Source organism: Poecile atricapillus, chromosome 1 (assembly GCF_030490865.1).
Source record: "Poecile atricapillus isolate bPoeAtr1 chromosome 1, bPoeAtr1.hap1, whole genome shotgun sequence".
Taxonomy (NCBI): Eukaryota; Metazoa; Chordata; class Aves; order Passeriformes; family Paridae; genus Poecile; species Poecile atricapillus.
Window position 1 is genome coordinate 35,181,059 of NC_081249.1, and position 13,030 is coordinate 35,194,088.

A 13,030-nucleotide genomic window follows, 5' to 3' on the forward strand; every position below is an offset into this window, starting at 1 on the left:
AACTGGCTTTAAAATGTGTGATCTTTTATGCTCTTTTCTCCCTGCATGAATCCAGTGACACGCAGCTGCTCTGGTTTCAGTCCTTGTCAGCCACAGAAAAGTGTCAAACCTGACAAGTGTGTAGCAATGCTGGTGCAGATTTAAACACTATCAAGAAGTGAGAACAAACACCGTTTGAGATATTTCTATTAAGTGTGGCATTGAGGTATCCAATCAGGTCATTTTCATGCATGCCCTATGATTTATGTGGAATGTTTTCCACATAACTTTCTTGGTGACCTTTTAGAGAAAAGATGAAATGGAAAATAATCTGGAGAAATGCCTGGTCAGCTTTTTTTGGAATTGCATTTGGTGCTGCATCATGATCACAGCCTATGCTGTTTAAACAGCAGCAACTCACTACACCTCTGACCCAGCACACTGGAGGTGTGAGTTGGGAGGTTCCCTGAAACACTGCAAAGGGTGCATAATCCAGACATGCATTCTCTTCTGTCCCGAAGCTGCTGAAAGGGACCTGCTGTGGCAGATCAGGAGCTGAGAGAGAGACCTGCTATGGGCCTTCTTGTCTCTTCTTGCTTCCAAAAGGCAAAAAATGACACCCAGGTTACCTTGGTCCTGACTAGAGCTGCACTGGTGTGGCTCCTCAAGACAGCAAGCGGGGAAGCACGTCACCTGAAGTACCTGCTCTGCAGCTCTTGCCATCCCTTGTTACTCTTTAAAGCCTGGGTGACTGTTAGTAGGAGTTGAATATACAGTGTTCAGGAAGACTTAGAAGTTTGACTCAGAGTCTCTTGCCCACAATCTACTTTTTTGGGGGAGGAAAAATTTTGGGAACCTGCCTTTGAAAATCTGATTTGACGCAAAATTCATGCAAGACCATGGTTAGGATTATATCTTGAGAGAGTAATTTATTTAACCTAAGAGCAGCAAGAGAGGATTAGATATTTTAATTCCCTCCCTTTCCCTAATAACAGTACAGAGTGCTGACACTTTTTTGGCTTGGGGAAGATGACCTGGACACAGAAGCGATTAGTCTGTGAGGTAAATTTTTTTACCAACTCCTACTGAAAATAAGGTGTTTTTTCACAAAACAAAGAATATTTTTCATGGGGCATTATGAAATCAGAGGCATTGTCACTCAAGTGGGACATGTAGGCTTAATGAACCGATCTCAGATGGGTCCCAAGCATTCTCAGTTTCACAATCTTCTCAAGGCAGCAGGGTGGTGATATCAATGCTCTCATAAGTGAGATGACTAAACTATGTGGATAACACTCTTCAGTAAGAATTGTGGTTTAACATTTCAGAATAGCAAGGTACTTTGCTGCTGATCTTGAGATACTAACTTTAGCTATCTAATTTTTAAAGCATACTTGTCCGTTCAGTTTTCCCTGTGAATTCTTACATGACAGACAAATATACAGATGATAAAGCATAAAATTGCTGTAAATTAATAGGTGTTAATTTCTGATGCATATTGGTTTATTTCCAAATTAAATGTGCAATTTTATTTTTCATTATTTTTTTCAATGTCATCATCCTTTCATTTTTGTGCAACAGGTTTTTTCATTTAATAGATAAGGCCTGGATAGGCATACCCTCTTGGGCTCAGTCCTGTTCCCTCAACAAGCATATTTTCTATACAAACATCTGCTAGTAAAAATTTGCTTTTTTATCAGTCATCATTTGCTTGAATTGTAAGTTAGTAAGAAAATAAATTTTGTTTCATTTATTTGGTATTTAATCCTAAATTATTCACTTCAGGGACAGATTATACAGATGACCCCTAATATTTTTTTTAAACCACAGGCTTACTTAATTTCTGTGGGTGTGAGAAAAGGTTGAACATAAACAATCGCTAACAGGGATTTTAAATTTAATTAATTTAATTGATCACTAATTAAGGGACTAATAATGTCCCTTTTAGTTATTCTATTATATTTTAATCTTTATCTCTAATCTCTTTATGACTGTAGTCCTGTGAACATGAAAAATTATGAATTTCTTTAAAGCTAACTGTACTTTGACTTTGGTATTAGACTATGCTTTGTTATTTTCTTCATGGCACCAACAGAAGGGGAATGTCCCACAGCATGGCTGCAGCCACGGCTTCCATCTGTTATTGTAAGGAGACAGCTGCTGTGGGACTGGAGTCAGCGTCTTGCGATGCTCTTCCACAGCTCTCCTTATTCTCCTTGTTACAGTGTCAAACAAGGGCTCAGTGTCTGCTGACAGAGGATTCGCCTCAGATGGATCTTGTGAGAGATTGAACAGCAGTGGAGGGTCATGATGGGTTACACCATCCCCGAAACATGGACAAATTCCTCTTCTGAAGCAGGCCCCAGAAGCTTCTGGCTGAAATACCGGAGTAGCATAATGAGCTTTCCATACAGTGCCACCTGTCACAGAAGAAGCACATTTGAACAGCTTAATGTCATTAGGAGCTGGTGGGTGGTCCCTGAAAGCTTGGTTCATGTTTGTTCATGTTTGTTGTTCCAAGGGGAAGCTTATGTCATGGCTGTTGAATACAGGGAAAAGGTGTCTGGAATTCAAGTGGCTTTTGTTGCTCATGGGTGCACCTTGGCTCTGGAAACCATGTGCAGTATATGGATGGTTAGCCCAATGTTTGCAGTACAATGGGTCTGCCACTTTCTTGTTCCCCTTTAAAAATTTTCATGCCTCTTGGCAGGGGGGAAATGGAGAATGCCGTCCCCAATTTCTGGGTGTATATATTGATAGGTGGTTCTTCTTCTGGCTCTTCTTCACTGTCTGAGTGAGAAAGTACATTTAGGCAGAAACTGATACCAGCTTATTTCTTTGCCCATATTCCAGCACACATCCAGAAAGGGTGAAGGTTACTTGCAGGCCTTTAAAACAGTAAAATCTGGAGTCTAGCTTTTAAGTTAACGTGAAGAAGGCAAATAGTTCACAGCTTTAGAGCTTGTACTTCATCAAACTCTTGTACTGACCATGGGATAAGTGCAGGTTTGTAACTTGTGGTGAAAAAGTGGTAAATTACTAGGACTACAGCTGAATGCAGTTCATCAGGATATTTTACTTCTCCCTCCCTCCTGCTTTTTCTCCTGTTCCTTACCCCTCATTTAGAAAGCACTACACTGAACTCAGAAGGGAGGATGTGCCCAACAAGAAGACAGCAATTAGACACTATGTCTGAAAAAGGAGACAAGAAGAAAGGGGACATTCACAGCTTGGAGTCACTTCTGTGCTCAAAGCATTAAAGAGTTGACAGCTGCATTGTCCCTACATGGAATTTTCTTTTTGGTACAATGGAATCAGCTGAACTCTTCCTCCTTTCTTCTCTTGTGTCCAGAGTTCTTCTTTATGTCTGAAGCCTGCAGCTTTATTCCTGTCTCTCTCTTGTCACTAAGCTAGAACAGTATTTTGTGAATAAATAAAATTTCAAAATTTCTTAAAATATGAAGGGGAACAATAAAAGATATTAAAGTTTAGGTAATATCTTAGATTAAAATATTCCATTGCTGGGTAGCTGGCTAGGTCTATATCTCTTTATTTTCACCACGCATTTTCCACATCCTGCATCTGCGCTTTTATAGAGGGATGCTCTCTCAATGGTTCTGAAATGTTTTGGTGCAAGAAAATGAGGATAAATGTTTGATATCTCAATTTCTGAAATTGTGAAAGAAGGGAAAAACAATGTTTTCTGAAAGAAAATGGGTTAGAGCATGGTAGTGATATTGCCAAGGATTTGGGTTCAATCCCCAGATGGGTCATTTCCTGAAGAGTTGGATTTGATGATTTTTATGGGCCCTTTCCAGCTCAAAATATCATGGATCAGGAAATAAAGATTAAATATTTCAACTTTCTGACACCTTACAAGGGCAGACTGATACTCCTTAGGTCTGTTTGAGTATTTGCTTTGCTGCTGGCTGGATGTCCTCTCCATCTTCAAGCTTATCCCTGTCTTGTTACTAAAATAATGTTTGTCTCATGACAGAAGTGCAAGCATCCTCTGTGGTATCAGGGTCCCCAGAGCATGGGATTTGCTTCTTATGTCTGTTGGTCAGGTAGTATAGATATTTGTTGCAAGGAATTAAACAAGCACTCTCTGGGACATGCATTTTTTCTGAGTATCTGGCTCTGGTTGGAGTGCTGTTGAGATATTGCTAAAATAACTGTTTATTAGTTAAATATGAGATGTACAGATAGATGTATCCAGATGTACACAGGAATTTGTGATCAGTGCTCAGAAAAACTGAAGTAATCATTATTTTCCACAAATAAGTTAGCTGAATTCTTTATAATTTATACTCTGTGTGGCAATTTGGAGTAGTGAGTGTAGAGTGTCTGGGGAGAATTTTTGTGATTCTAAATTTTAACATTCCCTTTTCACAGCTGCAAATAATTACTGGAGTTGCAGAGTAGGAGACAGATAGGTCCTTGTTAGCTCACTTTGAAGGATAGAGCAAGGCTGATTTTAATTAACCTGTGTGGGTGAGCTGAGTAGACAGCTGGGTTACAGAAGGATTAAAGTTAAAAAAAAAAAAAAAAAGATAGTAGAAATTAGTGGTGATAAAAGCAAGGGATGCATTACTGAGCCCCAAGTGGCAAAGAGGGATATGCAATTTGCTACTGAGGTAGCTCTGACAGAATCTGAAGGATGCATGTGCATGTTAGGGCAACATGTTAATTTAATATATCCAAGGGAAAGGAAGCCTACTGCTTCATTCCAAACATGTCTCAAACCCCTCTCCTAACAATCAATCAGTTTAATTAGCAGAAAGTAATGGACTGTCACTAATAAGACTTATGGTGCAGAGGTAAAGGAAAGGACTCTTTAACATATAAACAAAGGATTCTTCTGACTTCAGTGAAGGCCTCAAAGGATAGGTCCTGCCTGGGTGACATCAAGACACAATGGCTTAGTGTCTAGGCTGATCAAGATGTTAACAGATAATAAATATGTAATGTGAGGGTGACATATTGTAAATGAACTAAACCAGACTGTTGCTCAGCCCAATCAGAAGAAATAACAGCTGGAGAAAAGAATCAAAATTTTTGGCCTGACTGATAGCTGAGCTACTTATTTAATTAGCTGGTCTTTTGTATGCAAAACTTGGCATTGTTTTCTGGTCCCTTGCCATAAACAGTTTGATGAGAAAAATTTTAGCAAGTCCTGCATAAGAAATCTAGGTGTGCACGTGGCTTCATAAGAACATGAAATGCCACCAAATCCACCTTGCATCGGCATGTTGTATGCATAGCTACTTTAGTAGAACTTACATAGCTTAGAAGAACAAGCAATATAATTTAGGTAAGGTCAACATCAGGAGAACCTGAAAAGAAATTCTGCAAATGTCCCATGTGGTTGGAGTATGAATTTAGCCTTTCACTAAGGAAGTGTGGCATGACTCTTCCAGCAGAAATATTATCCAGAACTGGGGCAGTCAGACACAGCTTTCTCTGCTCAGAAACATTCTGTGTTCATAAAAAATGGTGTGCACTACCGAGAAACAAGGAGAGATCTCTATGAATAGTGATAGATTGTTGAAGGTCTACTTCCCAGGAAGCAAACTCCTTCACCTCAGGCAAGGCAGGACAACTAACAATGTGGTCTTGCGGAAGAACTGGGAATTTGAGGCAGTGAACATACTCCATATATCTATCTATCTATCTATCTATATATCTGTATATACATGTATATGTACATTTCTATATTATATTCCATTGGAAGCTAGAGGACATTACATCATGTCTAACCTGCAGGAGGGGGATGTTTGTACTCACTGTCCTTCTGGTGCCAGCGCACTGCATGCAGAAACACACCGCAGTAGTGGAACAGGAACTCGTGCCTGGAGTGCTGCTCTGTCCCCAGCAGCAGGGGCAGCAAGCTGTGCCCATCTATGACCCTGATGGAGAGGACCAGAGTCACCAGACAGCTTAAGAATTTAAAGTCTGCCGCTGAAGCATGAGCAGTACTCACTCTGTGTATTCAGCATTAAGATTTCAAGTGTCATCACTAAACCAAGGTACTGTTTAGCTAATGAGCCCTGAGATTTTTAACTGGGTGAATGTATGGTGACAAGTAATTAGCAGTTACTAGAAGTTTTTGCATTTACAGCTAGTTCACACATCCTGCCTGGGGAGATCAGTCACCATTATGTAATTTTCCTGGGAGTGATAACAATAGTGAAGGCATAGTTCACAGGTTTTCATTTTGCCACCTGAAATGGAAATCGCTGACAGCTCTGTGACCTTCAGACTTTATAAAAATAATAATAAAAAAAGCAGCCACTTACTGAATTGCCTAGCAATTCAGTTGCAGTCTGGGTTGTAACTGTGTTTAGCTACAATTTACCAGTACTTCTATGCTTTTTTGTTGAAATGGCTTAGCCACTCTCACTTTCTCATGTCCTTTAAAGAAGTCTTGTTTTTTTCAGTCACCCTAGTGTTCCAAATCAACCAAACTACTTTTCAGTGATAGGAGAACTGAGTTAGCTAAATGACCTTTGATAAAAGATATGGGTTTTTGTCTTTTTCACATAAGCAGACAAGATGGGGAAAGCTGTGCAAAAAGAAAGCTAGAGAATTGCCTGTTTTAGAAACAAAGAAACAGTTAGCTTCTGTCTAAATAAAGTAAGAGAAACAATATGGTTTATGAAGCCACCTCTGTACCTGTCCTGAGGCACTGTCCCTCCAGCCAGTTGAACTACTGTAGGATAAATGTCCATAAGGCTTGTAGGTTCATCGATAACTGTCCCTGCAGGCAACACTCCTGGCCATCTAACTATGCCTGGAACACGGATTCCTCCTTCCCATCCTCCCATTCCTTTTCCACCTGTTATAGAAGAGGGAGAAGTGTCAAAAAGATAAAAGAATAGATGTTGCCAGATGTTTATTGTGCATATATAAGAAAATGGTTTAAAAATTTTAGAATATTTCATGCACCTTTAATGAAAGCATACTAAATCCTGGAAAACAGACTGTTATTCAGTAGTGGCTCTTCTCATTTTTTGTATGTGTGGCTTATTTATCTGCTTGTTTTTAATATACAGTTCCCAATAGCAAGAGTGAATTTTACAGATATTTATTAATTAAACTGTATTTTTTAATCTTGCTAGTTTGTCTCACTGGCATATCCCTTGTATGTGGACATAAATAGTTATGTCTTTCTATTATTGATATCTAAATTGATACTGTAACCCCTCTTGCCTTCTCGCTATGCAGTCATGATTTCATCATTGTCCTCTCATCCTGAACTCCCTAATGGCATTTGTCTTTTCCCTCTGGACTCTCCTGTTACTAATACTATATATTATACTAATAATACTACGTTCCCCTAGTGGAGGTGAATTCCTTATATCAGATTCTAAGCTATTCAAGTGAGATTCTTTGCCATTTTGCATGTGTAACTGGCATGGGATCTTCATATTAACTAAATAGAACTAAAGGTGAATTTTACATTTATGACTGTGTGTGGGTAGATCCCAACCGTATCAAACATTGATTGTGTGGCTCAAGTAACTTAGTACTAGACAATGCGAATTGTGATGCTGAGCAAGGTCAATGCGCACATGACTCTTCTGTGGGGAAACATGTGATGGCTGCAGCTTTCAAACTTCATTATACAGTGCCAAGCTGCCCAGGATGTCACAGTGGCTTTTCAAGGCTTAGTAATCTGGAGGAAGAACATATAAAAGATACCATAGATCTTCATTTCCGCTGAGCTTTTGTCACTGTGTTGCAAGCCAGTCACAGAGGATCTAGAAGAAACTTCTATAGGATGGGTGAAAAACTGGAGAACTATAGTATGAAAAATAGACATCATGGTATCTGTCAGTGTTGGCACAGATAATCAGTAGAGAGGAACCTTTTGAAATTCAACTAAGACAAATGCAGGGCTCTGTATCTTGGGAAGACTAGCCCCATGCCCCATTACAGGCTGGGGCTGAGCTGCTGGACAGCAGCTCTGCAGAGAAGGATCTGTCCTGGTGAACAACGAGCTCTCCATGAGCCAGCAGTGCCCTTGGGACCAAGAATTCCAAGGGTATCCAGGTGTGCATTAGGAAGAGCTTTGCCAGCATATTGAGGGAAGTGGTCCTGCCCCTCTACTCAGCCCCAACCCTATGAATAGCAGATGCCCTTTGTTTTAGCCCTACAATCCAAAATTATAATCTCATCATATAATTTTTTTAATATAGTGTCTTTGGATATATTTTTTCCATCTTTTCTTATAAGGAAGTTTCATGCCTTTATAGGAATTTTACCTTTATATATCCCATTCCATCCACCCAACTGAGAATTTCCTCTGTGAGCCTCTAAGAATCCTCCATGATCAGATGCAAAATAAATGAATGTGGTATTCTTCAAGTCCTCTTTGTCAATAACATCCAGAAGCCTCCCTATAAACAAAGAAAAACATCATCATTATAATAATTTTTTAGGTCTTGACTCCACATTCAGTGAAGACTGAGTATTTCCATTTGCCTGAATGAGTTCTGTTATGATCTACCACATTCAATACAAAGAGACCTTGACAAATAAATCAGAGATGGGCAATCACCAGTCATGTGAAGTTTAACAAGGGAGAGTGCTGGATTCTGCACTGGAGAGAAGGCAATCCTTGTTATGTGTATGCACTGGGGGAGGAGATGCTGGAAAGCAATGCTGCAGAAAGGGACCTGGGGGGCCTGGTCGATGGCAAGTTGAAGATGAGCCAGCAGTGCTCTGGCAGCCAGGAGGGCCAACCCTGTCCTGGGGTGCATCAGGCACAGCATGGCCAGCTGGGCAAGGGAGGGGATTGTCCTGCTCTGCTCTGAGCTGAGGCAGCCTCACCTCGAGTGCTGGGGGCAGTTTTGGGTGTCACAGTATAACAAAGGTATAAAGTCATTAGAGAGCATCCAAAGAAGGGCCATGAGGATGATGAAGGGCCTTGAGGGGAAGCCTTATAAGGAGTGGCTGAGGTCACTTGTACTGATCCCATCATATGTTTATATAGAATGTGTTTTATCTTCAATTAATCGTCTTCATCATCTTCTGTATCAAATATATTTGCCAAGAACACCCTCCATACCTACAGAAGCAGCAGCAAAAGCAGAACTGCACGAGAAAAAATCGCAAGCCATTGATCACCACTTTTGCTTAATCTCTTTTCCTTTACAGTTCCTTTCCTTTCCTGTCTGTCCTTGCTGAAACTAATTATTGACCTTACCAAACAGAAAAAGTTGTTTCAATTGAGTGTAGGCATATTGGTTCTGAATTGCAACCAAATCAAGTAGCTGTCCAGTTCTGGAGTTTTGTCCTTACTAGCTGCTATCCTGTTTCAACTATATGCTCTTTATATCTTGACTTTCTTGAGGAAAGAGGAGCATGGCTGAGCCCTTTGATTCAACTGGATTTGGTTCCACTCAAATTATGATTTTGTAGACATGGTTATTGGGGGGAAAAAGGTTCAGGAATCGAATCATGGCCTTGACAGGAGGCAATTGCTTTGTTAATAGAGTCTTCATTTTTGACAAAATAAAATAGCTATCTCTCTCCTTCTCATTGAAAAAGAAAAACTAAGTAAAGTTTAAAATTTTAAACCAAATTAAACCAATCAGAAATTTAACTTGATTGGCACTCCAGAGCCTAGATTATGACCTAAGTGAGTCTTCACTGACTTCATACAATTTAAGTGAAACTCCATAACTTTCTAACTTGGACTTTTGGCTAGGAGAGGGTTCTGATTGATTTTTTTTTTTTTTTTTAATAAAAATGCATAAGCACACAAAACAACCATCATATTACTTGATATTCAGCAAAAACTCTTTACATCTAAGACCAGAGCTGGAGAAATATTGTACAAATTTTGATTAAAAACATGATCAGGGACACATTTGGTTATTTGACTGCATTTAACACTTCAGTGTAGAAGCATGTAATTTAAAAAAGATAAAGAATAAATCCTTACAAGGAAAGTTTAAGCTTTCATCTTAAGAAAATAAAGAAGAGGTATTGTTTGGTTATGGTATGACAATCTCTGAAACCAACTGTGTAACCAAGGTGAATTCACTGATTTTTACATATGCCAAAAGGGAGTTTGGTGATCACCCCTTTAATGTCTTTTCCACATCCATGTGAATGAAGAATTTTCTTCAAGACCAACACTTACCCACCATCCAGTCCATCTCTTCCACATTATCTCCATACAGGCCATGCCTGCTTCTTCCCTGAAATTTCTCTGTGGTGATGAGAGGGGTGTGAACATGTAAAAGGGAAACAAAGAGAAGAAATGGTCTATGCTTGTTTCTGAAATAGAAGAAAAAAATAGTCATTTCTCTTCAAACTGTCACTCAACCCAAAATATAACAATGGTATTGCAGTTACTCTCTCAATTGTTGTGATCTAAACAATTTTTATTTTGACATCTTTTTGGCTTTGAGGTTTTGGGAGACAGAGGGGATTAAAACATACCCCACAAAGATACTTTTTCTATGTTAAGACTAATAGATAATGGATCCTTTCTTTTTCCAGTTCCAAATTAGACATGTGCAGAAAAGACTGACACATTCCTGAAAACAAGGAGGACAGCACTCACTTGCCCAAACTGAAACATGGATGTGCATCACTGAGCATCTGAAGTGTCCTCATGGAAGGGGCAGATATCACACACAGTGAAAACATATCACTTCAACATCAAGCCAGGTAGGATATCATAGGAACCTGAAATTACCTATGCTCAATGTTTTAGAGAAAGAATTTATATTACCTCAAATTTCCTTTAAAAAACAAACACACAGCCCCTAAACCCTGACAGAAATATGGGTATGCCCAGAGACTTAGTGTTTTTTTCAATTCTAATTGAAGTTACTGATAATAAATGAAGGACACCTTTGGGAAAAAAAAAACAAAAACCAAAGCCCACAAAACTAAAACTCACTGTCACTCTTCTGTTTGTTAAGCATTAACTTCATATGACACTTTCTGTGACAGTCCATTCACCACCCTAAGATCATTTTTCTGTTCCTATAGGCACAGTATTTGGCCAGCACCCCTTCGTGTCACTTGCTCCCCCCAGTCTGCTCCACCTCTGCTGATTACCTTTCAATGAATGTAATTGCCTCCTTCAGCATATTAGAAGTAGTTTTTTGTAGGTTCATCGGTTGTTCAGTGATATAATGGTTTCTCATCAGGATACAGTTCCAGTACTTGGTAAAACCATAGCTGGAGAACCAGGAGATGAAATGAAGGAGACCACAGAAGGCCAGACAGATTATTATTTTCCATTTTACTGGGAATAAATTGGCAAGTTTTCCAATCACAAGAGTAAATACTGCAAGGATGATCATCTGAGTATGAAACCAATATGTTTCTTGCAAAGACTTGGCCAATTCAGGGTCATCTGTGCCTTGACACTCGTTCACAAGGGTAAAAGGCATGCCATAAAAATAATCAAAACCATGATTTAAAGGATGGTGGCAGTGGTCATGGCGGGTTTTGCAGTTCACACCCATATGCCACTTCCCTGAAAATAAAAAACAAAGATCTTAAATCCAGTAGTAGGGTGTGTCTGCCTGCATTTCTCAGTTAAGGTGCTGCCAAGGGAGGAGTGGGTGTAGAATGGGGACAGACTTAGGGAATAGTAGTGCACCCTCCCTTCAGATACTGACAGGTATTGAGGGGTCTCCTCTCAGCCATCTTTTCTCAAGGCTGAACAGGCCAATCTCCCTCAGCCTTTCCTCATAAGAGAGATGCTTCAGTCCCCTAATTATCTTCATTAATGATGAATAAGTTAAACAATAGTGGGCTCAGTGCTGACCCATGGGGGCCCCACTGGTGACAGCTAGACCCTTTGCCACTGATTATGACCCCCTGGGATCAGCTCTTCAGGCAGTTCTCAACCCACTTCCCTGTCCACTCATCCAGTCCACACTTCTAGAGTTTGCCTGTGAGAATGTTGTGAGAGACAGTGTTAAAAACCTTGCTGAAGTCAATATGATTAAGACCACTGCCTGAAATTGATATTAAGACCGCTGTGGTGTCTCAGTGCCAACTGTCAGATGACATTTTTCTGCTCTAACACATGAATGAATGTCTCTGTTGGTTCATCCTAAAGCAATCTGTGCTGGGCAAACAAGATTATTTCCTTTGAATTTACTTCCATTTGCAGAGTGTATTTATATATTACATGCACCTCATTCTGGATTTACCAGATACGCTGTACTCACATTGGACTTGTGGACAATATTCTAAAAACCCTGCTGATTTTGAAAGTTATGCATACAAAAAAACTGTTTAACTGATCCTGGACATTTTGATAAAAAAATGTATTTAGAGAAGTAACCTAATTGGAATAACAAACAATGAAAAGTAAAAAACTTTCTTTGTCTCATACCTATAAGTGCTGTAGAGTAGCCTTGCTGGTAGAGTATTCTGGCAAAAGTAGTTTCATTTGGTGGGAGCCCTCCTGAACCACCATTCCAGAAAAGAACCTGTCGTTGAGTGCTGGATGCCATGCCTGGAGAGGAATAATAGTCTTTAAAATAAAACAAGCCAGATTTCAGATTTCCAGTCTTCTCAGATTGTGCTTTCTAATGAATTGGACTCTGTTGCTTAAGTCTAGTACCTTCTTATAAACCATTTCCCATGCCCTAGGATATTCTGCTTGACCTTCAAATTATGTCTTTTCCAAGTTCTGTGTCGTTATATGCTAGACCAGTGCAGATGCCTCAGCTATGCTGGGGTGTCTACAAATGGCAGGAAGACACCTACATTTGGATATTAGGCAACTTCTTACAGTCAAAGTTCTATCAAAATATGATGTTAACAAAAAAAAAAAAGCAAATGAGATTTATCTAGAACAGAAGGCTTATAGGGTTAGGGGAACACACTTCTGAAATGTACAGTGCATAATTACATTTCTCCTTAAATGAATCAGAATTACATTAGAAGCTACACTGATTATTAGTGCTAAATGGAATGGTTGAAGTCTTCTGTCTTCTGTCATAACTTTACATAGCTGAAGTAAATCTGTTTTAAGGCACAATTGCCGAGAACTATTCTACAGTCT

General features: G+C 39.5%; 1 protein-coding gene across 9 annotated transcripts in view; it reads right to left on the reverse strand.

Annotated features, from left to right (window-relative positions):
- The window catches only part of LOC131573654 (arylsulfatase D-like), a 42,598-nt gene that overhangs the window by 22,982 nt on the left and 6,586 nt on the right, over positions 1-13,030 (reverse strand). For 6 of the 9 annotated variants that reach the window (XM_058827831.1, XM_058827874.1, XM_058827848.1 and 3 more), the window contains 7 exons: positions 12,356-12,478; positions 11,062-11,485; positions 10,133-10,269; positions 8,247-8,381; positions 6,655-6,817; positions 5,740-5,888; positions 1,464-2,399 (listed from right to left, as the gene is read on the reverse strand). In XM_058827831.1, coding sequence (XP_058683814.1) covers positions 2,041-2,399; positions 5,740-5,888; positions 6,655-6,817; positions 8,247-8,381; positions 10,133-10,269; positions 11,062-11,485; positions 12,356-12,478 — 1,490 coding nt within the window. In that variant the 3' untranslated portion in view covers positions 1,464-2,040. Of the gene's footprint in view, positions 1-1,463; positions 2,400-2,427; positions 2,770-5,739; positions 5,889-6,654; positions 6,818-8,246; positions 8,382-10,132; positions 10,270-11,061; positions 11,486-12,355; positions 12,479-13,030 lie in introns of those variants that run through there. The other 3 variants (XM_058827840.1, XM_058827865.1, XM_058827881.1) reach the window with 3 other exon arrangements.